At 41.2% G+C, this 21812-nt stretch overlaps 1 protein-coding gene across 1 annotated transcript in view; it reads right to left on the bottom strand.

Moving 5' to 3' along the window:
- The window catches only part of TMEM255B (transmembrane protein 255B), a gene marked incomplete at both ends in the record, with an annotated part of 67449 nt that overhangs the window by 3483 nt on the left and 42154 nt on the right, over window positions 1-21812 (bottom strand). Inside the window, 4 exons of the mRNA XM_079539333.1 lie at window positions 1884-2027; window positions 7423-7582; window positions 9536-9621; window positions 13131-13211. Of these exons, the coding sequence (XP_079395459.1) occupies window positions 1884-2027; window positions 7423-7582; window positions 9536-9621; window positions 13131-13211 (471 nt within the window). The remainder of the gene's footprint in view (window positions 1-1883; window positions 2028-7422; window positions 7583-9535; window positions 9622-13130; window positions 13212-21812) is intronic.

The following is a 21812-nucleotide window of genomic DNA, read 5'->3' as shown; positions in this document are numbered from 1 at the left end:
TCTTTACTCTTGGCTACATGCTAACTGAACTCTGCCGAACAGCACAGCTTTTCAGCTAAAAGCAAACAAAAAAAGATTTCTGGGTGTACTCTTTTTTTCCTCTGAACCAACAGTCTGCAAAAGTGCCTCCTCATTTTGTTAATAACTACAACGTGCCAAGGACTGTTCTTTGGCTTTGAAGCCAACTGGCACAGTACATACCACATCCCTACAGCTGAACTCTTACTACCAAAACAGTGTGAATGCTTGTATGCACACTTCCAATCTGGAATGGTCCATTGCTCTTGCTGTCTCCTGAGCCCTTCAAAGATGTTGAGACTGTTAGGTGATCTGGACCAAACCCATACCAGGAGGGGGCTAGCAATTCATCGGTGTGGTTGGTCATTGGCCCTGAACAGATGTGGCCCAGGAGGCTGCAGGTAGCTGCTCTACATCCCACTCATACTAAATATGCTGTACTTTCTATTGAGAGGAATTACAAGACGTTGTACCCACTGGTCTACAGGTACACAGCCTAAGTATAACTAGTCACTGGATGAATACATCAGCCTTATTGTAACATAAGAACCTAAAAATGCTCACAGTTTTTCTAGTGTCTCAGTGCATTCAGCTATTTACCAACTCGTTTCTGTGTTCATCTCACTTTGTTCACTCTGTGCTGCATTGTCTGAGCACAGTCATGACCATGACTGACACCTGTTGTGCCAGGCCCAACACTTTGCTATGGCCAGGAGTCAACTCTGCAAGGGAGGGACAAAAGGGAGATACAGAAACCACCTTGCACCTGCAGGGCATGTGTCATCCCCCAGAGCACAACCCAAACTCTGGTTAGGTACAGATGCCTAAATGTTGTGTAGTGGGAGATATAGATGTGTCCGAAAAGATAAATTTTAATAGTTCTCACATTAAGCAGGGAGCCACTGTAGTATGGGCTACCTTCTACAACAGCCCTCTGAGGATGTGAGGCATCTGGCTCGTGGGACATACTGCCAAGATCCTCTGTGGAGGGAATTAGTTTTGCCTGTGCTCCGCAGAGGGTCCCTGGCAGTAGGAATGGTGCATTTTCCACTGAAGCTATTTGATAGCCAGCTGGAATAGGAGCAGACTATGAAGGTTCAAACTCCTCTGGTAAAGAAGGGTCAAGAGGCCTCTTGTCACCAGGCGATGAGGGCAAAAAAATTGAACAACATCCTCAGTATCATTCACTGCATTTTCTAGGCCAGCTCTGGGCTGGACTCACCAGTGTTTAACAGCAGCTGAAGGACAACGTTCCTAACCCCTCATTTGTACTCTCTCACAACATTCCATGACATTGAATTTTCTTTGGCATCTAAAAACACTTCCTCTTTCTGGTTTGTTTTGCCACTAAAATCTGTACTGGTGCAATTAAAAACTGTCTGATGAGAAATTATGGCTACTATTCAGCCAAAACCCTTCCTATATCACTCAGTTTTTCAGACCTTTATTTGCTCCCCTCTCTTGGTTTCTTTCCATCTGATGAGTCTTCATTTTCTGTTTCCCATACTAAAAATAATGCAGGCTAAGGTATATATAACTGATGCAGATGCCTCTGCTTCTGCTTTATCTAGCCCAGCATAAGAGCTGTTTTCACCTTTGCTGCAATGCAGTTCTAATCCCACACTAGGATTTCAAGTCAACAGGCAGAGTCCACAGGATGACCAGAGAAAACGTGAGATCTGAGAACAAATATGAGAGCTAGACCTAGGCTAAATGATCTTGGAGGCACGTCCGTGAGTTGGGATCCAACCTCCTGGCCTTGCTCCAGACCCTTCACAAGCCAAGATTTACCACTGCAGAGATGGCACCATGTAATGGCTCAAGGTTTTCTGATGGAGTAAAAAGGCTGCCATTTTGTACTGTACCTGAAGGGGCAACGGGTAGGATGGATATGTAGAAATTGTTGCTGCAGAAGGACAAAATCCAGCATACGTCAGGATCTGCTGGGTAGGGTTGTACAGGATCTGAGGAGGTGGTGCAGCACTGAAAGCAATTTGGGACATAGGTACCTGTTGAGCATAGAAAAAAAACGATTTAATCAGCACCATGCAGAGGGGTCCGGAGCAGTAACTGATCCCAACACTACAAATAACATTACATTTTAATAACTCTCGATTTCCCAGTGTGAACCAGTACTACAAAAAAATAAAAATAATTTAAAAAATGGTAAACAGAATGAGAGGAGGCTGTATCTGGAATAAATTTTTTGGCCAGAATTGCACGGCTATTTCAATTTTCTATCCTTGGAAAAAAGACAGCAGGTGCTTCCCTAGCAGCAGTTGCAGAAGCACTGGCAGGACTCCAGACCAGAGACACCCTGAAAAGTGCAGCATACAGCTTTGACTGCTTCCTCTTATCCACTCCTTCACACTTTGCTGCAGATTCTTTCCAGTAGCTACTACTTTCCTACACAGTTCTGCAAAAACCGCTCTTTCCACAGCTCCCACTCATTTGTGAAATGGAGCTCGCTTCTGGCTCTGCAGCACCACCCCATGTATGCCTATCTCATTCCTGCTGCACAAAATCAAGAGAGATGCTCATTTGCATCAGAATTCAATTGACTCCTTTATCACATCTCATCACTCTATTGGCATGCCTCTCAACTGCAGTTTGTGATAAAGTTTGCAGGAAGAAGTAATAGCTCTCTGTATACCAACCAATGAAATTAGGAAGAAAAAAACAAACAAACAAACACAAAACCCAACAACAACAATAAGCAAAATGAAAAGCTGAATGTGACTGTGACTTGTCTTCCTAAAACCTTATGCTACATAACCATTTGCAAAGGATGACAGAGTTCTGCTTTGCAAATTGAGACAAACCCAGTGGTTTCTCTCCTCTCCTTTGTTTTTATTAGCAGATTCCTTTACATGAGAGCATGGAATTTTCTTTTATACGGTGATTGCAAGACAAATACTGAAAGCAGCAGCCAAGAGTTTTTTTGGCATTTCCTTTCAGACTTGACTTATCTATGAGAGACATGAACAACAGCATCCTTCAGAGATAGCATAAACGCTGTGATTGAGACAGGAGGGGTACATTCATTCTTTTTGCAGATGGAAAACATCATCTAGGTGACTCGTGTACTGCATGAAATTATCTGGCAGTCCAGGCTCTTTGGAGAAATTCAGCAGCTCAGGAGCTGGCACAGAGAAAGGCTGTCGCCGAAAGCAGAAGACCTATTTTATATGAGACGGCAAGTCTCTCATCTTCAAGATACAAAACATTTCCTTTTTACAAACCCTGATGAGTGTAGACAGTTGTTCCTTCTTCTTGGAACCTCTCTAAATCCTTTTATGTTCTCTCCAACTGTAGCATCAGCATTCTCCACTTGCTAGGGGTGAAGATTACAACAGTCCTAGGAGATAGGTTTGCAAAGTCAATAACCCCAAATCCACTGATCAAGCATCCAGGCCATCAGCTTGGAGCCAGTGATGACTTGCAGGTATTGAGGCTGGTTAGGTGCTGATATCAAGTATTCTAGTAGTGGTGCTATAATAAATTAGTCACGTGACATGCAAGGTGTTTTTGTTTCAACTGAGATGGAATTGCTTTTCTTCACAGTGTCTGGCATGATGCTGTGTTTTGTTTGTAGGAGAAAAGCAATGCTGATAACACACCATCATGTCAAGATGTTGGTGAGCTGTTGCGGAAAGCCAAGGCCATTCCATTTCTCAGTTCCTACTAGCAAAGGGCTGAGGGCAAGAGATGAGCCAGGAGGGGAGAGAATCAGGACAGCTGACTTAAACTGGCCAAAGTGATATTCCATACCATATGGCGTCATGTGGAAGGAGAGTTTTGAAGGCACTGGGAGCATCTCGCTCACTTCCACTTGCTGGGGGTCTAGCTGGGCATCAACTGGGGGGTGTTGAGCAATTGCTTGTACATCACTTGTTATATATACACATATGTATAATTGTCATGGCTATTATCTTTTTTTCCTCCTCCTCTTCTTCTGGATCTTAGTAAATAGCTTTTATCTCAACTCAAGAGCTCTACTTTGTTTTTCTTTCCCATTCTCCCCTCCCCCAATCCCACTGAGAAGGGGGGAGTGAAAGAACGACTGTGTGATGCTGAGCCACCTGCTGGTTAAACCACAATACAAGGGTAGGCAGAGACGTTTTAAACTGAAACAATTCATTTTAACATCAAAGTGCACCTTCTCTTGCAAGACATGAGGGTAAGGGAAGAATCATAGAATCATAGAATGGCTTGGGTTGAAAAGGACCACAATAGTCATCTACTTTCAAGCACCCTGCTGTGTGCAGGGTCAAAGAAGAAAAAGAGAAGGGTGACAGGAATGATATTTCATCTGCTCAGATTCCTTTAAAGACTCCAAGGAGAATAATTAAAAAAAAAAAAAAAAAAAAAGAGCAAGAGACTCCTCCAGGACCAGAGGTCATTCAGATGAATGCAACCCTAAACTCAAGGCAGGCAGATTCCTTGGGAAGGTGTGTCAAGAAAACATTTCCAAGTCATCAGATGAATACCAGGGCAGGGAAGGGAGATGTTTTAGTTAACTCTTTATAATAGCAGGTAAAGTTTTTCATGCGCTTTTGTCAAACATAAGAAATGATCAAGATATTTTATCATTTTGGATACTTCTATTTACATTATGTCTTCATCTGCTGTTGTTAAAGAAGACTTTAAGGTAACCGCCTAGCCTGAGTCTCATATCCATGCACAAGGTAGACCTGAAAGGAAATGTACTGACACAAATGCTGTGGATACTCCAGCAAATCACAGGAGATAGCCCCAGAGTGACACAGGGGCTACAGAGAGCTGATACACTAGGGCTCAGGAGAGGATAAAGTGATTCCCACTGGGTCAACACAGCTCTCTGGCACGCAGCAAAGTCACAGGGAGCATGCCAGGGTCTGCAGAGAATGTGTCACAGGAAAGAAAACCATAAGAATATTTATTTTCTATCAAAAATGTGATGGGTGTAGATGCAACTACCCTGTTTTGCAAACTCTCTCCTTCCAGAATGTTTTGGCTGCCAGCATTCCGCAAAGATAAACACGATGTTTTGTTGGAGTAGTTGGCCAGCCTTGTGTTTCCTGGAAGCCAACCTCAGAGCTCTGCCCTTAGGCATTGCACTGAGCTGCAAGTGACATCCTGAAAGAAAGACAATTGTCCTCTCACATGTTTTGAAGCCTTTTCTTATTTCAGTCCCATGCTCCCTTTTCTCCCTCTTAAGTTTGATGTTTTCTTGGCCCCCTACAAGTTACCTCTTTCATAATTAAAGCAAACAGCACATGAGCAAAGCTGATGTGGTCTGCACCTCAAAAGAACTCTGAAACAGCATAATCTGGAGCAAGGAATAGTTATTTCATTTTGGATGGAATCCTTTAGTAACTCTTTCACGAACATAGTATGCATCCTCTGCTGGGCTGATCAACATAAATTCTCCTTAAGCTAGTGAGGTGTTTTTTCAGCTCTTGCTGTAGAGGAGATATTAAACAGCTTATTCAGATCAAGTTTCTACTTGGAGCCCCCTTCATTAGGCCCTCTCCAGCTTGCTGTCTCTTAGGAGCTGCACAGTGATACCCCCTTGCAGCACTGAGATCTGCCTGGGCTGGAGCTCACTCCCGCTACAAAGCTTCAGCCCAAATCCCATTTAAGCCTGGGCTGATGCAAGGCAGATTTAATGGGTGCAGTGTGGCTCTCCACACCTTTCCACATCTCAGGGAAACACTAATAGCCCTGGTTCAGATTCCTAAGCAAGAAGCACTGAGAAAGCTTCTCTCAAGCAGCTGTAGCTGTTCACATCTAGCTAGCTGCAGTTTGCTACTAGCTCCTTGCGAAGGTCCCTTCACACAAAGGATGGTCAGTTGCACATTGATAACATGCAGAAGTTCAGTATGATTGCTTGCCTCGAGTTAGAGAAAGGTGCAAATATTTGCAAACTTTTAGCAAAGGTGAATTTCACATAACCTATATGGCCCTATTGCATGGTTTTAAGGCCCTTGTAAGCTTCTGCTGCCAGCTGGTTGCAAGGCAGCAGACAGTAGGCAACTCTTTGGTGACATAGTGGCACAGGCTGCCCAGGGACAGTGTGGAGTCACTGTCCTTGAAGGTGTTCAAGAACCATGTGGACGTGGCACCAAGGGACATGGTTTAGTGGGCATGGTGGTGATAGGCTGATTGATGGTTGGTCTTAAAGTTCGTTTTCAACCTTAATGATTCTATAATTCTGCCCCATCCTGTTCCTTTCTTCTCAATCTGCTCCTGCACCAGGGTATCACAGAAGGGAGGGACTTGTTCTACAGAGGCAGAAGGACAGATAGTAGGGCTCAGGGATGAAAGGGCTGCCATCACAACATCCAGAACAGGAAGATTCAGCTGCCATCAGTTCTGAACTTTTGGTAGCTCATACTCCAGGTAACATGGCTGCAGAGCAACACAGGAAAACGTCCTCTGAGATTCCTCCTACCCTGTGTAGCCACCCATTTTCCAGGGCTGCCTCACTATCTCCATCAAGGAGCAGTGACTTGCTGCTGCTAGTGAAAGATATTTTTATAAAGAGAGGATGCCTAGAGCACTCAACCGTCTGTCACTTCTGGCAGGTGATGCTCTAGAAATGCAGGAAGGCCACAAAGGGGATACTACTCCCTGCTTCATCTCTCTCTTCTTTCCTTTCATCCTTCTTCTTAATTTTCTTCCATGTGAATAGTCACAAGAAATTTGCTGCCGCCACCAGCAGACATTTGCTGTTCTCACACAGCGCTTCTGCTCTTGAGCTTCAGCCCTATCCCCACACCTTCACCTGCTCAGTTCAGAAGCCCTTTGGGTGGGGGGATCACTTATGCTTCTGAGTGCCCATCCCATTGGGAGTCACTTCACTGGTCCATTTCTTCTCACACACAGCCTCTTCTGAAAGCAGTGGCATGTATCAGTGTAATACAGGGAGCAGTTAAAGAGAGGCAGTCTTCAGTGAAACAACAGAGGAGATTAATGTGACCTGAAAATAATTATTTGAGTAAAAACTTGACAGGTCCTTCAGTGTTAATCCCTATTCTTGGGAAAACAAGTACATAAATCATCACACTAAGGACTTTACTTTTATGTTATCTACAAACTTGCAGCCTTTAACTCTGCTCTTGCTCACATGTTCAGTGCTGAATTAGAAGGAAAAAAAAGATGTCAGAAATGAAGCACCAGCATCTGTTCATGCAGACGCCTGTTTTTCCCCTTCCACTCATGTATTGACCAGACCTGACCTACTTAGCTGTGAGCAGCTGGCAACTGCTTAGCCTAAATATGTGGCTCCAGACTCCCAGACCACACATGAAACATGTTTAAAGTGCCTCTTTTGTGTACTTAACGCTTGGTTTTTAACTCACTTGATAACATCAACAAGCACAGAAGTCATTACAGAAGGCAAAAAACCATAAGCCTTACCATGTCTTTAAATGCTCCAAGAATGGCTGCTGTGATGATCCCCAGAAACAATCCGATGATGTTCAGGACTGTGGAGGACCACAGCAGCCTATAGAGGTGAACCACATCCTGACAGCTGCTCACGCCAAGAAATTCATAGTAGCTGGAGGACTGCTCTGAGCTGAAAGGGAATGCAGACAGCGTCACTGCTGTGTTTTGCACAAAACAAAGAGAACCAGAGGATCTGAACCCCTCCTGCTTACTTTTCTCTCTGGCAAAGTACTTAATCCACACTCCCACCTATGAATGTTAACAGTGCTTGGATGAACTGAAGAAAGCTCTGCTTGGCTAAAATAACCATTAGACATTTCACAGAGTCACAGAATGGCCAGGGTTGGAAGGGAATTCAAGGACCATGAATCTCCAACCCCCCTGCCACACGCAGGGCCACCAACCTCCCCATTTAATACTAGACTAGGCTGCCCAGGGTCCCATTCAATCTGGCCTTGAACACCTACAGGGATGGAGGGAACATTTAGTTCTACAAATACCAACTCTAGTTAAGCTGATCAGTGTTGGCACAAGCAAGGTATCCTAATTCTTTGCTGAGGGCCTCTGAACAGAAAGGTAACCTGGTTACGGGTGCTGCCCTTGCCATTTAGATACTAGCTCAACACAGCTCTTTTTACCAGTTCACCTGGAAATCTGCTGGCATCTCTGTCAAGTTGCTCCAGCATTAATTCAACCACAGGAAAGCAGACTTTGCAGCTGACCACATTTGTTTATGGTGTCTGCAGTTCCAAACTAACAGATGCTACAAAGTGCAGTATAAAGATGTGCCTTCACACTATGTACTATATTACCCAGAAGTTTGCTTGTTTTTATTTGTACACTGCAATGGTTATTGTAGACCAGGCATACTGTGGAGTCAATCCTCATCGCCTTGCTGAAATTGAGAAATGTTTTACTGCAAAACCTGAAAACAATGTCCTGTTATTGTTCTCAGTACCTGCCCTAGTACTGGGCAAAAGCAACTCTTTCATGCATAAATCTTGTGAATTACCTCATATTGCCAGACTCATTGTCATACACTGAAATTCTACATCTGATAGCATGCTGGTCAAAGCTGACAGAGGACTGAGTCTACTCAGGGCTGGTTATATGTGAAAAGAAGAAAAAAAGTACGCAACAGAACAGGAGACATGGGAAGGAAGAAAGATGTGAAATACACAGAGGAAAAGAAAGAAGAGGAAGTCTATGTGAACTGTAGATGGTTACAGAGGCATGGTAAGTGCATGATAAGATGATCCTGAGCTGTGTGGAGAATGAATGCGGCAGAGGATGCATTCCAGGAAATTCTCTTTGGCTTCTTGTATGTGGCAAGTCATGATGCTGCTTGCCATTAGAATCTACATTGCAGGTGGCCAGCCAGTTGTGTCAGTTCATTCCATTTCCGTTCCCCATTATAAACCCCTGGGCTTGGCTGTGATGTAGTTTTCCTAACCACCGCTGTAATCCTGGTAAATGACTGCATGGCGACTCTGTGATAGCCTTCTGCTGATCTTTGTAAGAATATCCAGACGTTTCCTCCCTTCCTCTCTCCTGTCTTCTCATGCTTCAGTAATGATGAAGTCATACGGACAGCTTGAGGAAACACTCACAAGACCCTCTGTATCTATCTTATGGCAACTCAGTAAAATCCCATGCATACACAAGCTATTACTAACAAAAAAGCTCTGCATTTGCCTGCAGTGTGATCTCTATATATGGCCACTTGTATTTCTATTCATTTTGTTTTCCCCATTTTGGTAGAAGAAACGATTAATTAAACCTAGTGAGAAAACTGCATTCCAAAATCACCAGTAAATCTTGACAGAGCTATGACAGAGTGGTTGGATTTGATCACGCAGCAAAGAGCTTATTGATATACTTGAGAAAAATGACTACAACAACAGATAACGCCTGAGTCCTGCCCATGACATCTGGATACCAGTGACCAAGAAACTGACTTACTCAGCATGCAAGCCCCCTGCTTTGCTTCTCCAGACCTAATGGGAAATGTTCCCATCACTGATGAGGAAGGACAAACAACGAGGGATTTCTCAGAGGCCATTGACTGCACACAGGTACTTACTTCTCACAGTTGTACAGGTCACAGCAATAGCACGTGTTACTCTTTACTTTCAGCTGGCACTTGGTGTTTAAGGTGTAACATGTCACCTGCCAAAAAAGAAGAGACCAACTTTTAATCTCAGTGTTTCAGTGCAACGTACAAGTCACCGTACTGACCCCCAAGATTCAGGTACTACAGTGCACTTACTGTTAAGCAGGATGGCGTTCCAGGGCACAGCAAAGTTTTCAGTCACTGTTACAGTGCTCCACACTACTTTGCTAAAACCCGAGTTCCCAGCAATCCCTACAGCAGTGACACATTGACAATGTGTCCTGGGAGACACACTATGGTAAGCCACTGCATATAAAATCCTTTCTAGTGGGGAAATGGACAAAAATGCCAGTTTCTAGAAAATGGGAGCTCTTGCCTGTCAATAACATCCTCCCAAGGAAAGGAAATAATTAAGAACAACATCAACAATCTCCAAACCCACAAATAAAATCACTCACAGAAGATCCAAGCACTCCAGCAAATAACTAACATTCACAGCAGACTCCTGAATATAAAGCCTAAAATATTTATTTTGCAGGCTCCTGAATATAAAGATGAAAAGATTTATTTCTGTGAGCAGGAACTGCATGGACTGGGTTAGTACAATAAAGGTAGACACACATAAGCCAATCTCAATCTAGACAAGTAATCCTTTTAATGAATCCTTAAATATGGTAAGTATGTATCTTCTATTTGGCTCTACAGACCAACTGAAATATTTTACATCCAAGGCTTTCTCTTTTTCTTTTTCCTGAGATTTTTAGTTTGCGTTAGAAATCCTAGAGAACTGTTATGTTTTAAAAGTCAGCAGGACAGAAAATACATTTTTTCTATGGTTTTTGACAGAAAAAAAAAAATGCTGTAACAGTTGAGAAGTATTTTGTTTGCAAAATGCATATAAAATGCATTACTGAATGGAAAATTCCTCATAATGATAGAGCAGAAATACCTTGCTTAGGTAGCTTTTGAGAAGCTTCTGTCAGACAGTTCCTCTCATTCCTGCTTAGCCATGAATATGTTCTTTTATGACAGTCTTCACAAATGTTACCCCATGTTTCTCAGCTCCTGAGGTTTGGATCTACGCATCTTTCTTAGTGTGAAAACTGCCATTGTCAATGAGCCTGTAGTCCTCATGTGTTTGCTCCTGACAGAAAGGAAGGTCTTATGCAACTATCAGCACCAGAGAAAGTTCACCTGGCTGCTGATCTCAGACTTGCCAACTTGTGCTTAGCACCGTTTATTTCAACAGTGAAGTTAGAAAGGGGATAAAACTAAAAGGAAGACAAAACGATGCCTTGGGATTGCTTTGCTGCCCAGGACAAGGCTAAATGTATGGTTAGCCTCCAGTACAAACCAGCTGTTCTAATTCAAAATGGAAGTTAGATTATGAAAGGATGGTTCCAATTTGAATTGCAATCATATGTCAATGACTATCTCAGATTAATTGAGATCCACCTCAGAAGTAAGTGAAATATCACATGGCTATTTCTCAAAGCATTTTGAAAACTGATCCTGGAGTAGACCCTACCAATGTATCTGCTACCCAGGCCATTTTATTCAAAGGCTCTAATACTTTTGCACTGAAGGAACACAAGACTTTGGCTGTGGCTCTGTCCACAGACAAAACGGCCTAGGACTCACATAGCTAAAATACTCTTGTTCCATCACACGTGTGGTTGGGACCAGAGTATATTGTAACATGGAGAGGGCTGCTAAAATGTGGCTTTTTTTTTTTCCTGATACATGGCTTTGGAGATCATTTCTGATAGAAAAAAAGTAGTAATTTTTTTCTGATAGAAAAAAAGAGAGTTCCCCTCTCCAGTTTGCCCCTTCTAACTGTGGAAGGCTAGAAGGATGAAAGAAGGAGACTGGCAAGATCTTGGACACAGAATCACAGAACGATTTTGCTACTTCGAGGTTTCAAAATGTATAAAATTCTTGTCCAACGGAGTTATTTTAGTTGTCCATTTTTGTCACTGCATTTTTAAAACATGCATAGAGCAAGACAATCCTTTTTAGGAGATCAGTGGATAAACCAAAATAAACAAATTTCTGTGTGGTGTGAGCAAGGGTGGAAAACAGGCCACTTGTGGGTATCTTGCATGTCTAGGCCTATTTTTCCATTTCAGTGACCAGACATTTAACTTTTTCATATTCTGGCTGTTTTTGCCTGTCTATCCTTCAGCACAATTCAAGAGAAATTCCCACCTCATAGAGATTGCAAGAAAATCGAATCATTTTTGCTTTGAGCAAATAAAAGAAATATTACGACCCGACTCCATGAGCTGGAGACCACTCAGAAGCTAGAGACGGCAATCAAAAGGAAACTCACTCTCAGAAAACAATCTGTCTTCCTGGTTTGGTGTTTGCCTGGAATGTAGAGCATTCTCCTGCTGGCTAACTTCAGGAAAGCAAAAGCCAAGTTCAAATGCCACAGATTAGTAACTGAATTAGCACATGCTGACTCCAGCTCGGTAGACAACCAGACAAGAATGTTATTACAAACTAACCACACTTTTAAAAAGATATGTCCGTGGGGGACTTTTTGATAGAATAGAGAAAGGAGTTCAGTGCAGCCCAAACTTTTCCAATATTTCCATTTGCTATTCCAATTATGACATTTCCAATATATGCAGAGCTAAGAAAATTTGTCCAGGCAGAAGACTGAGGCTGGGGTCACCTGCAGGGAGTTGAGGTCAGAATGACCTGAGCTACACACTTATCAGAGGAATCAGAGGCATTATATGGGATGTGTCTCTGCCTGGATGTGCACTGACATGTTGGAAGTTTGTCAGGGTAGCTGTTGAAGCAAGGAGGTCAATGAAACATTTTTGTCATGTATTGTCTGGAAACGACAGCAGGGTGCCCTAGCAACAAGATTTAAGTAATATTAACTGCTTAGGTTAGTAATAGACTTTGCTAACCTACCTAGAATTATTAACAGTAGCATTCCCAGTATCCCTTTTCACAACCACAGGACAAATGAATATATGGCTTCTTGTGAGTTTGTTCTCTATCCTGCTCTGCCTGATTTCCTTTTCACTCCCAAAAATTTACCATAATATTAAAATGAATAATAGGAAAGGAAACTAAATCTGGATTTCTCCAGAGGCTAACCCTTTGGGTGTAAGCACTGTTCATATCATTTTAATATCCTTGAGACAATAAAAACTGCACACAAACCACTGACATTCTTGGCCTGAGCAGGATAAATACAGAGAATACTTGAAGTCTTCTGGACATTGCAGGTCAACAAAAACCTCCTCAGAGAAAGTCAGTGTGATAAAAACATTTCAGACATCTCTTATACAATATATATGATAATCAATCCAATCCCAGAGTAGTGTGTTGAATACAAACACTGATGATGACTCAAAATCTTACTGATTGTAATGATTTGCAAACATCGGAGCTCAGGCAGATGGGGGACCACTTATGGGAGGGAAAAACAGTTGGGTTACCATCAACCTACATGCACAGAGACACTCTCAAATGACTGACTTCCTCCTCCTCAGCTCCTTGAAACACAAGAGGAATGAACATATGAGGAAGCAAATTTATTTACCTCTGTTTGGTAGGCATCATATAGGAATCCTACTCCACTTGAATAAAACTGGCATCTTCTGTTATACAAAGGTCTAGGTTCCTGTAAAGAGAAAAAAATATCCAGAAAAGCACTCAGTCTGGAGGAAGTTTGAAAGCACTGTGTCTCATATCCCCATGCCGGATGTTTACATCTCCATGAAGCTGGAACCAAAGCAGACAGTTGGGTAAGCAGCTCACACACTCTGGTATTGGCTTCTTTCTGTAAAAGATCTCCTCAGTGTTACATTTTTCTTCCTCAGTTTGCCACTAAGCCATCTGAGTATCATTTAATTTTCACTGTCCCTGTCAATTATCTTGAGAGGACATCACCTGGGATTAAAATACTTCCTTCCCCAGTGTCAAACAGCACTACTATGTGAGAATGGTCCAGTCACTTCTTTGCCTGGTACAGTTTCTTACCCAGCACAAAGAATTACTTTACCATATGTCTTCAAGATACATGACTTTCTTTTAAGGGATTTCAGCAATGCCCATAGTGAAACAAGGTAGAATACCTGACACTTTAAGCATTCCATTTACTTCATTCACTTCAAAACCACCAAACAAAACAAACAAACAAACAAAAAAAAAAAAAAAAAAAAAAGAATAATGAAGAAATGAAAGCATGCAGGGGAAGTACTTCACAATAAATTTGTTTTTGTCTTCTTTTCCATTTATGCTTATTGTAAAAGGTATATTTGCTGCTGTTTTGCCTGTGACAGTTCCCACAAGCTGATACAAAGGAGGTACACAATGAAATATCCTTGGCTAGATGAAAGATGCGTGTTTTCTGAACTCGGCAAAAGGCCACGTGAAGGCTAGCGGGTGCATGCCTCAGCCAGTTTCAGGACAAGTACATATTTGCCTAGGGAGCATTTCGCAGCTGAAAAGTTCTGTGTGATCTGGTATATATCTCAAACCAAAGTGTGAGAATGACTTGTGTTATCATAAAATAATTTTTCAACTTTGTGACACTTACCTAGTCCCAAGTCATGATCTGGACCTTCAAAGCACTCAAATGCCATCATCACTGTCAGTCACATCACTTCCAAGAGAGAAGATGGCATCTCACTATCTGCTGTTTCCTCTTTCCATGCTAACTTTCAAGCAAAAGATCACTTTGGTTTTTAGCAGAAATTAGTGTCTGTTAACTTTCACTGCATCAGCCTGGGCTTTAAAGCTTTTTGACTCATTCACAACTAACCTAGGAACTGCAGAAAGAGTTATGCTCTTTATCATCACTTCTCAGTATTCTGTATTTGTTAGATAATGAAGTGTGAACTGTATAAATCTGCTGACCCAAAATACATATCAGTAAAAATGCAGAGCTAGGCAGGAATGCAGAGAGGTCAATGAATAAAGTTCATCCAACAACATGTTGGCTTCTCTGATTACTCTAGCAAACCTAAGAAAGTTTGGATACCATTTCCTAAGGGTTAGGGAAAGATTAATTTCCTGCATCCAAAAATATTTATATCACACAAGCGTAAGAAAAAATGCATTAGTAACTATTATTTTCTCAAGAGGAAATGTAAATACCACACAAACAGCACAATGTGTCTTGAGCTAGGACAGCATTCTTCCACAGGCCTGGAAAAGCATCAACCCTTAGCCATGACTTCCAGGGACAGATCTGACTGGGAGAGCTAACAGGATTGCAATTTCTCAACACGCACAGAAAGCACAGGATCAGCCAAAGGCCACACTGTACTTTTCTCTTCATAGAGTGTCATCCTCCAGCACTGATTCATCTGTTGTTTGGGGATGAAACAGGGGTGATATGGGAGAAGAGTGAACATTTCAAATAGTTTTTTCTAGCATGAAAAGCAAATCCATGAAACAAGATGTCCATCATATCCACAACAATAACAAGCTTCTGTTTTATCCTGGAAGATCCTGGAAGTGAGACATGGTCAAAGGCATGGGGAACCAGATGGCATTCTCCTCAGCCCTGCTGATCAGAAAAAATTATTTGAGAGCTGGATGGATCTAGAGGGTCAACAACTGGTACATTTGGTATATTGACAAAAGGAATCTCACTTTTATGGCCAGTATCTAAGTGGAGGCTACAAGAAAAAAGGGGATAGACGCTTTTGTGGGGTCTGCTGTGATAGGACAAGGGGAAATAGTTTCAAACTAAAAGAAGGGAAATGTAGATTGGATGTAAGAAAAAATGTTTTTATCACAGTAAGAGTGGTGAGGTACTGGAACAGGGAACTGGAACAGATACACTGTATTTCTTGCCCTTGGAGACATTAAAAGTCTGGGGCTCTGAGCAATTTCATCTAGCTGTTGGTGCAGGGGAGTTACAGAATCACAGAATCACAGAATCGCAAGGTTGGAAACGACCTGCAAGATCTAGTCCAACCAGCCTCCCATTCCTATTAGTATCACAAGCTACTAAACCAGATCTCACGTTGGACTAGATGACATTTAAAGGTCCCTTCCAACTCAAACGTTCTGTGACATCTCTATATCTTAACAAAAACAGTGAGAAAGCTGTCTAATCAGCATCCATCAACTGTTGGAAGACCATCTCCCTAGCCTAATCTCTTGGCTCACATAGATTTACTACTCTTTACACCTCCTTCCTCTTATTTAATTTTTTTTTTTTAAAGGTCCTTTTATTAATGTGGTCTTTGATGGAGAAAGCAGTTTTTATCCATGGGTGCTCATGAAGTGCTAGAAGCAGCACTGTCCCTAAAAGAGAGATAATTGATTAAGCCACACCAGCTATTATTGCTTCATATTGCCATGCACCAAAAACATCAGAGCTGTGTTATGGAAGGAACTACTGTGAATACAGTTGATATATCTACATGCACAGTCATAGCAAGTGTATACATTTTCATTCACCCAATTTTGAAAAGCAGGCCCTGTGCTCTGCTATAGGCAGCTTTCTATGTCCAGCCTTTTCTTCTAAATACATCTGTATATGCAGTCAATCTGGTCATTCCAAATCAAAACAAATGAGTGATGGTAGGGTGTGTAAAAATAACAAAGTTAGATAACATTTTTTTACACAGGCATTTGTAGAACTCAATACCTGAAGTATGCAGTTTTTAAATATGGGCAAATTCAGGGTGCTGAACTGCTGAGCTGTTATAGGATTTGATTTGATTTCCAAGTCACAGAGGTGCTCCTCAGGGATTTACATGAATAAGACAACACATACACCAAGTGTTTAAAAATTATCCAACAGGATGTCACTCTGCATTAGCACCTGTTGGATTTTATTGGCCTCTTTCAAAACAAAGGCAAATGAGACATATTTCAAGGTTATAACATTATTCCTGATGAACTGCTCAAAAATACTTTGTCTCTAAATAGTGTTCACTGTAGAGTGTGTATGAAAATGGGATAGCCACCAGTCCTTGGTTCTGCTGCTTACAGCAACACTGGTAGCGACAGAGCTATTTTTCTATTCTATTTATGCATTTAAGTGCATACACACACACACACATGCTATTAACAGTGGCTTTGAAGTACATCGCAATCATATCCTATTATACCCCTACTTATTTTTGTATTTAAATAAATGCTGTATTAAACAACATTTTCTGAGCTTAAACTGACAGCAATCTGATTACATCTGCCTGTTATGCATAGACACATTCATCCATAAAGTAAAAATGGTATCAGTATATAACAAAAAGATCTGAGTATGCAGACACAAAAGAGAAGATGACTATCACTTTTATAGACACCAATAAACAAATTCAGGCGCACAGCTATGTTTCTGTACAGACTTCTCCCTCTTTTGGCCAACCTGCTGGTGTTTTTCCACTACATAACATCAGTGGAGCTCCAATTAGCAGATCTTAAAATTTTTAGTTGTGTCAAAAAAAAAATATCTGGATAGCCAGTAATTCTCTTAATTGCAGGCAAATCAGAATTCCTCAGAATAGAACCCTACGGATGAAAATAGCTCTCCCTGATCTTTCTACATGGTTTTTATTTCCATATTTTGAATGCATGTGTACTAGAATCTGTGAATGATGAACAGACAAGTAAGAGGAAAGGCTTCACACCACGTAAGATAAGATTCAGCCCAAATATAGAGGGTTTTAGTTTTGCTGGCTGCATATACCAATTAAAAAAAAGCAATACATTTCCTTGATAGTGAGAGCACTGCAATACATCACTTGCGTAAGGAGAAGAAGGAGAGTACTCTGAATAATATCTTTGATGAATTTGACCTTATGTCTTTGGAGGATGGTTTTGTGTAGCTTTTAACTGAGGTATGGAAAGTACATATTTCTACTCCTGTTTTTGTTTCCTTGGAGAGCATGTATTTTGGATAACACAGGGAAAATTCCACCTCCTTTACCTATATGCTGCTTTCTGAAAATGGAGACGCGTAAATGGTATTGACTGAAATCTGTGCCACACTTTACAGACATGAAACATAATTTGCTTAATAACTTACTGAAATAATTATATAGTGAGGGCTATTTTTTTCCAATTGCAGTATTTATTTCATGTTAGCTTCCCTGGCTACATCAATAGAAGTGTACATTAAAGAATGCCAGGAATCATTCCCAGGCCTGAAACTTGATTATCCAGCCCATTAGGTTGTTAGAATTGTGCCTGTGATAGCTTTGGCTTGGGCAAGCTGTCAGTCTTCCAAAATAACCTTGGTGCCTGGTTTGAAATAGCGTGGGCCAACAACCATTCCCAATAAGCAATTTGGACATTGCCACTCCGTTTGTCACTCTAAGAGATGTAACAGTAATGACTTGAGCTTTTCCACACCAGTTGCCACGGGGACCAGAAAACGGATCCAGGCACAACAGAAAGATTAATAAAAATAAAACTGAGCAGTCTAAAATCAGACTAATGTTTTTAGTGGCTCATTAACTTGAAGTGTTTTATTTTCTACTTGTTTTTCTCTATTACATTTTTGTAAGTCTTTTTTAATCTACAGCATAGATGGCAGCGAATATCTGATGAGTTGCCAAGATTTTTCAAGTTTAATCCTAAAAGCAAACTGAAGCACAATTCTTCAGCGCCAGCTCAGCCTTGTGCCAGCAGCTCAGTGTTCCAGAGATTATCACTCCTTTCAAGATCAGGCTCTCTGTGAACTTTATGAAAGCAGACATGCAGGTATGAACAAAGAGGTATTCTTGGCAACCAGCTTTTATGCTTTTCTAGAGAGACAGATGAAAAGGTGACATGGTTTAGTGGGCATGGTGATAATGGCTTGGTGGTTGGACCAGGTGGTCTTCGTGGCCTTTTCCAACCTTACTGATTCTATGAAGCATAGGTATCTGCCTCTCACTGACTCTGTAGCTGAAGGCATGAGGCAGCACATGGGAGCATACAGACCAAAGAGCCTTCAAAGAATCTCATTAAACAGGGTGCCATCATAATAGCAGTCTGCGAAAGCAAACGGAGTGTATTACGGTCTTGGAATCTGAACTGCAGTAGATTAGCTGCCATCCTGTACAAGTAATGAGAGGTAATGTTACAGATCTTTTGTCTTTCTGTATCTCTCTGGTTAAGAACTGTTTCTCAGACCTTCAATGCATTCCCAGAAGAATTTTCACATATTTTTAACATGTTATGAACACCTTCCATATAGGCTGTGACATGAAGTTCCTTAATAGGAACATTTAAGAATAAGGTATGCATTAGCATCCTCAACACCACAGCAAGAAAGTTCTGTACATAAGAAAAAAAAAAAAAAAACTACTTTGTGCCCCTGAGACTTGCAACTCCCACATGAAGCACACAATTATACCTCCTGAAATCAGAAGCAAGTTGTTTTGTTTTTTTTTAATGTTGCTTTCAACATTTACTCACTGGTGGCTAACCATGCAATTCAGCTTTCAGTTCACAATTTCTGGAGTAGAAGAGGTTTTCAGAAACCAATTTATCTTTCATAACTTCACTATTTTAAGAAAAGAGCAGAAATAATATCCTTCTCCCTCTCTACACTCTCCCGTTTGAAATACTGAATGCATATCAGCTGATGGAAAACAAACTAATTACAATAACCACTACAAACCAGTTAGCTTCTTACAGATCTATATTTTCTCTCGTGCTTGGTAGAGAATCTTTAATCTCCTGATAGACCACAGAATGCCCTACCTTTAATTTGTGAGAAGTTGAACTTTGGTACACAATGTTATTAAAACAGTATTCCTCATATGCTGCTCTGGAATTTATGTAATAATGGCATTATTTTCATAACTTCTGTATTTCAGAGAGCACCTGGGGAGAGATATGAGCCCAACAGCAAGAGTCACTGGGCAGGATGGAGCACAGGGAAAGGAGACTTTTTGGAAGGGTCAGTGTGCTGGGGCTGCCTGTCATCACCACTGGGCAATGCAGGCTTCTCTTCCCCTTCTGTTTCAGGACTGATCTTACAGGAGTGCTAGGTTGTGGCTCCAGGCCTTTGATACACTGGCTTGAGCAGGCATGCTCCTGACTTCGTGACTGCAGTACCAGCATACTAAGTACTTAACTAGCAGTGGCACCTCCCTCTCTCTTGCATTCACTACAAATACCAAAATACATAATAAATTGGCTGTGAGCATGTGGCTGACAGCAATCTGGAATGCTGTGATTGTACGACACCCCAAGTTCTAAAAAATGACAGCCCTGGAAAGGAAATCCAGATGCTAGAAAATAAAGCCTTTAACTCTATTGAGAGATGTCTGAAAGACAGCAGCTGGAAAAGCATCTTCTTTTGTTTCTCCGCTTTATGAAAGGAAGTAAGTTAAGTAAGTTGGGAAAGTATATTAAGTTACATGAAGTCTACTGATACTTCCTACCTGTTTCACATTTTGACTATGCAACATACAAGTCTTTTCTAGAGATAATAACAGCACTTATCTCATTGCCACCAAGCTCATCATCAGCTTTTGAATCCAAATGCCAGTCTAGTTTTAGCTTGTCAAGTGTGACTCTAAATCTTCTAATTTCTGCATTTACCTCCCATGTGATACTAGTGTTTGCTTCCTACTTTTTCTTCTCTGTTTTGTTCTCGAGAGCACCGCTTTGACTAACAGCATAGAAAGTCCTGGGCTGCCACGGAGTACACAGTGCATAGTTGGATTTGGAAGGTTGAGCACAAAAAGAGAAAGAACAAGCTATTTCTGGACTCTCACAGCCCAATTTCTGTGCCCTGTGAACGTAACTTGGGAACTGACCTTCTCACAGAAATGCAAAGCTCCGGTCTAGGGACTTCCCCTGTCTCATCTGCTGTTCAGAAATAATCCAACTCCAGCACTGAGAATAAGAAAAACAGGCAGTATGGCTAAAATATTTCTTAACTCTCACAAACCAGATTTCTTTCACGTTGTGCTTTTCAGGAGCTCTTTTCAGGAATTCTATTTAATTTGAAAGACTTGATCCTACAGAATTCTTTTCTCTTAATGTTCAGGAGCACTAGATGTTCACATTCAGTTCCTTCAAATCAGCAAGAACACAGAATACCTACATACTCTCAAGGATGAAAACACACATGTATGGATCTATCTCATTTTGCACTTCCTTGGTGTCCTTTTTGTTCCACTTTGTTTTGTAGTGGTTGCCTCTATCCACTTTATTTGGGAAATATTTCAGGACTAGTACTACATCTACAACCAAGGAAAAGGCCTCCAGATGCAGGAGCTGACCCGTTGGTACATGATGTGCACAGACAGGCCTGTTCCATATGAATAAAATTCTGTTAGGAAAGGTTAAGTCCTCTCCAAATAGTTTTTGGGTTTTTTTTTTTTCCAATGACTTTTGGCTATACTTTGCCTGGCATGAATATGAGAGGATAAGTCCATCAGTCTTCACAAGCACATGGACAACAATTTAAAGAAGCAAGAGTTGCTACTCCTGCACATCTCCATGGAGGCTCAGCAGGCTGGAACCTTCAGCTGCTGCAGGCATAGGTGGTGGCAGGCAGCACAGAGGTGTGAGCAGGGCTGCTGAGAGATGCTGCTCACCTGAGGGCTGTTGTGCTGCAAATGGTATGTCATCAGAGGTGGTGGCTTTGGCTGTAATGGAGAGCCAGCGCCACACAAGACACCAAGGAAAAAGACTACTCCTCCCTTAGTGCATCACACCTGTGTTAAATCCAAGCCTGACACTAGAATAAGACTTGTTTTTCTTTAGTTATGTTTCATTCTCTAATGTCTCTCAGGATGAGGTGTGGACCTTCCAATGGTACTTACAGTAGCTATCTTACATAGTGAAAAATTTGTGTAAAAGCTACTGGTAAACCTAAGTTTCTAATGATGCAATTACTGATATTATTAAAGGCTACAATTCTAGTTATTGCTTGATACAGTTAGATACTTAATTGCTTATTATAGCTGATTACTTACATTGATTACATTACCTCAATTATAAGGTTTGTAGCGTGAACTGATTGCTGTCTTGATTAAAATGATGTTGCATCACTTGAGTTATTAACTTTTTCACAAGAATACAAAAACTGTTTGTCTTGTTTGTGGTAATGTAGTTCAAATGTATGAAACAACTCTTCTCCTCTTTGCCTTAAGACTTGTAAAATACATACGAAACATATAAGTCTTTGAGAATGCTACTATAAGTTATCTTGCAAAATGCTAAGCTGAACACCTGAAATACTAAATGACTTGCTGACTGAAATGCAGGTTTCTCACATTTATCATGCTCTTGTGGAATTTTTTTTATCTTAAAG

Source organism: Tetrao urogallus (genome assembly GCF_951394365.1).
Source record: "Tetrao urogallus genome assembly, chromosome: 1".
Taxonomy (NCBI): Eukaryota; Metazoa; Chordata; class Aves; order Galliformes; family Phasianidae; genus Tetrao; species Tetrao urogallus.
The sequence above is the reverse complement of the archived record's forward strand: the minus strand, read 5'-3'. Positions and strand labels throughout refer to the sequence as shown.